Source organism: Anarrhichthys ocellatus, unplaced genomic scaffold (assembly GCF_004355925.1).
Source record: "Anarrhichthys ocellatus isolate YVR2014 unplaced genomic scaffold, GSC_Weel_1.0 scaffold3869, whole genome shotgun sequence".
NCBI lineage: Eukaryota > Metazoa > Chordata > Actinopteri > Perciformes > Anarhichadidae > Anarrhichthys > Anarrhichthys ocellatus.
In genome coordinates, this window is record NW_022283843.1 from 658 (window position 1) to 5,132 (window position 4,475).

The 4,475-nt window shown below is 41.3% G+C and overlaps 1 protein-coding gene across 1 annotated transcript; it reads left to right on the top strand.

Moving 5' to 3' along the window:
* Positions 1-828: 828 nt before the first annotated feature.
* On the top strand, positions 829-4,469 carry LOC116379198 (T-complex protein 1 subunit gamma-like). Its single transcript, XM_031841139.1, has 11 exons — positions 829-934; positions 1,915-1,976; positions 2,288-2,338; positions 2,436-2,498; positions 2,602-2,698; positions 2,790-2,907; positions 2,999-3,185; positions 3,273-3,422; positions 3,502-3,634; positions 3,710-3,791; positions 3,895-4,469. Exons 1-11 carry the CDS (start codon positions 907-909, stop codon positions 4,439-4,441), a joined length of 1,518 nt encoding a protein of 505 aa, XP_031696999.1. The 5' UTR covers positions 829-906; the 3' UTR covers positions 4,442-4,469.
* The last annotated feature ends 6 nt before the right edge of the window (positions 4,470-4,475 follow it).

Here is a 4,475-nt window from a genome sequence, read left to right on the forward strand (position 1 = left end):
CATTGTGTTTTTTTATTTATATTGATTTTCATTGTGTTTTTTTATTTATATTGATTGATTTCATTGTGTTTTTTTATTTATATTGATTGATTTCATTGTGTTTTTTTATTTATATTGATTGATTTTATTGTGTTTTTTTATTTATATTGATCGATTTCATTGTTTTTTATTTATATTGATTTCATTGTGTTTTTTTATTTGTTTGTGTATTTTAATATTAGCAGAGCTTCTTTATATATTTAGTATTTAATAAAACTTCATGATTTAATATCATAATAAAGTTTTTCTCTTAAATCTGTGATTCTTCTTAACTTCTCATTATGTGAAGATATTTGTTTCTATTAAAATAATAAATATCACAATGAACAAAACTAAATTATACTTCATTAAATCTATAAGTGTAAATATAACATGAATAAACACTTTAATCAATAAAACATGTGATAAACCTGTTAAAGTATGTCATCAGTGAGAAGTATTTCTAATAAATACTGTGTAAATTATATTTATTGTTATAGAAATCCTTAAATGTTTTTAACACAAACTAAACTGACAATCTATAATATACTAAATATATATAATATACTGTAATATACATAATATATATTAATATTATGTATAATATAATACATTAATATTTAATGTCATATTATATATTAGAATATAATATATATTAATATATAATATGAAGACAATCAAGGACCATCTTGTTGGTTTTCATAGAAGGCTGATCTTAGTTTTAACTCATTGATTCTATTGGTGGACGCGCCTGTCAATCATATCGATTCCTCTCAGCTGATTGGTCAGGCTCGTGGTTGTCTTCCCGCCCCAGCGGGTTGATCCCTCCCTCTTCTCGTGCGTCCCAGAACCTTCCATTCCACAAACTGTCCTGCACGCGCTGTCAAGATGATGGGCCAGCAGGTTTTAGTGCTCAGTAAGTAAAACGAATCATTTAAATAAAACGTTATAACGTCTAAAGTCATGTTTAACCGCGGGGCTCAACATGGCACCCGGTGCGTAGCCGTTTGAGACACAAAGGAGACATGTGCCAGGCTAGCTAAACCTAGCCGGTGTTAACATCGTTAGCATCGTGTCGTATGTTCTAAATCGTGGCGAGACATGCTAAAGCTAAGCTAGCACACCGTCGTTACTCGGCATTAAAATGCTGCTAGTTCGTCAGCTAATGCTAATGCTAGCTTCATCATAGCTTAATTATGAAGCGTGTCTCGTTCCAGACTCCATTAACTTTTTACTCATTTTATCAGATAACGTGTAAATTATGACGTCATGATTCGTTAATAAAGCCTTTTAATTTGGGCCTTTATTTAACTTTAACGGCTCCTCTTCTTTAAGTATATATAAATGCTATTAGCGGTGTGACTGCACCTTTTAATTTGGGCCTTTATTTAACTTTAACGGCTCCTCTTCTTTAAGTATATATAAACGCTATTAGCGGTGTGACTGCACCGTTTAGACTGAATGTAGTTCCTCTAAGCTAACGTTAGCATGCTGTCGGGGTTGCAGTTTCAATTATTTTGTTCAGGCGGCCACGCCCTCAGTGATCGATCACGTGTTCTATCGATCACTGATCGATGGATTCATGTTACAATAATGTCTGTTTAAATGCTGCGTATTCATTCCAAAGATGAAGTCTTCTGATACGAAACATTGATCAGGGCTCCTGATCCATTGATGACCTCATCAGCTCATATTTATTGATTAGTTACTTCCTGTTTTACCTGCTTCAGCTGATGTTTAATAATAATCATGAATGTGTATTGATCTCTCATCACTGAATGTTGAGACTCGATGGACTTTAAAACATGATGGTTTGTTCTCTCAAATTAGTTGTATGGTCCTCTTGCCATCAATACTCTGTGTGTTGTGGTCTCACTTCCTGTTTCTTGTCTTTAGACCACAACATGAAGAGAGAGTCAGGACGTAAAGTCCAGACCGGGAACATCAACGCTGCCAAGGTGGGTCTGTTACAAACCGGGCCGAACGGCCATGACAAAAAAGGGAGACGCATTCAATGAAGCAGTTGATTAATTATTTATTAAGTTTTTTTATGAGATTTTACTTAAAACATGAAAGATTCATCAAGAATTTAAAGAAATACACACGGATGCAAGCAGGTGTACATGTATACAAATATATATATATATATATATATTCATTCATTCATAAAGTTGTTAAAACGTATGAAGTGGTGTTTGAACTGGTGGAGGAACCAGTGATGGTGCTGGTTTAATGGTCACAGTGATGATGAAGAGTGTTTGTGTTTCAGACCATCGCTGATGTCATCAGGACCTGCCTCGGCCCTCGGGCCATGATGAAGGTCAGACCTCACACTCATCAATAAGCCTGTCTGTAATAACTGGTTTATAGCTGCATCATGTTTATTGATCAGTGTGTGTGTCTCTGTGTGTGTGTAGATGTTGCTCGACCCTATGGGAGGTATCGTAATGACCAACGATGGAAACGCCATCCTCAGAGAGGTGAGATAGACGTGTTATGTTATTACCGGCGAGATAAAGGTGTAATTGCCGGCGGGGTGAACGTGTTATTGCCGGCGGGGTGAACTTGTCTTCATGTCAACAGATCCAGGTCCAGCATCCTGCAGCCAAGTCCATGATCGAGATCAGCCGCACACAGGACGAAGAGGTGGGAGACGGGACCACGTCTGTCATCATCCTGGGTGAGTTCTGTCGTAGTAAGTACTATTAGTAGTAGTAGTACTATTAGTAGGAGTAGTACATGACTGTGTGTATGTGTGTGTGTGCGCGCAGCCGGTGAGATGCTGTCTGTAGCTGAACAGTTCCTGGAGCAGCAGATGCACCCGACGGTGGTGATCAGTGCCTACAGACAAGCTCTGGAGGACATGCTGGAGACCCTGAAGGACCTCAGGTACACACACAGACCTCCATGTTGTGTGTCTGTACACACAGTGTCTTCAGTGGTTGAACCATCTGATTGACGTTTGACCTCCTGTCCTCAGCTCCCCTGTGGACACGTCTGACCGCTCCATGATGCTGAAGATCGTCCACTCCGCCATCAACACCAAAGCTCTGAGCCGCTGGTCTGAACTGGCCTGTGGCATCGCTCTGGACGCCGTCCGCACCGTCGAGCTGGAGGACAACGGACGCAAAGAGATCGACATCAAGAAGTACGCCAAAGTGGAGAAGGTACAACTTCCTGTCTGCCTCTCAAGTGTGGTGGTGTTGTTGTCGTTGTATTCAGGTTCCTGTGGTAAACGTCGTTGTTGTGTTCAGGTTCCCGGGGGGATCATAGAGGACTCTTGTGTGCTCAGAGGAGTGATGGTGAATAAAGACGTCACTCATCCTCGGATGAGACGTCTCATCAAAGAACCTCGGATCATCCTGCTGGACTGTTCTCTGGAGTACAAGAAGGGGGAGAGCCAGGTAATAACAATAATAATAATAACAACAATAATAATAATAACAACAATAATAATAATAATAATATTGTGTTGTGTGTTAGACTGACATAGAGATCAATAAGGAGGAGGACTTTAATAGAATCCTGCAGATGGAGGAAGAATACATTCAGCACATCTGTGAGGACGTGATCCGCCTGAAACCAGACCTGCTGTTCACTGAGAAGGGGATCTCAGGTAAACACACATTACACACTCATTACACTTACACACACATCACACACACATCTAACTGTTGGTGTGTCCTCTCAGATCTGGCTCAGCATTACCTGATGAAGGCAAACATCACCGCCATCCGCCGGGTGAGGAAGACTGACAACAACCGCATCGCCAGGTAAACATGGAGCAGCCAATCGGCTCTCAGCAGACACATGGAGCAGCCAATCGGCTCTCAGCAGACGCATTGAGTAAACTCTGTCTGTTTCTCTCTCTCTCAGGGCGTGCGGGGCTCGTATCGCCAGCCGGACTGACGAGCTGCGTGAGGAAGACGTGGGTACTGGGGCGGGTCTGTTTGAAGTGAAGAAGATCGGTGACGAGTATTTTGCCTTCGTCACCGAGTGTAAAGACCCGAAAGCCTGCACCATCCTGCTGAGAGGAGCCAGCAAGGAGATCCTGGCTGTAAGAAATCTTAGTATTCATTTATTGTTATTAATCCACCTCTCTGTGTTCAGCTCTTCATTCTACCACTGTCACTTCCACTGCTTTCGTCTGTTTCACTGTCACTTCCACTGCTTTCGTCTGTTTCACTTCCACTGCTTTCGTCTCTTTGACTGTCACTTCCACTGCTTTCGTCTGTTTGACTGTCGCTTCCACTGCTTTCGTCTGTTTGACTGTCGCTTCCACTGCTTTCGTCTGTTTGACTGTCGCTTCCACTGCTTTCGTCTGTTTCGCTTCCACTGCTTTCGTCTGTTTCGCTTCCACTGCTTTCGTCTGTTTCGCTTCCACTGCTTTCGTCTTTCACTTCCACTGCTTTTGTCTGTTTGACTGTCGCTTCCACTGCTTTCGTCTGTTTGACTGT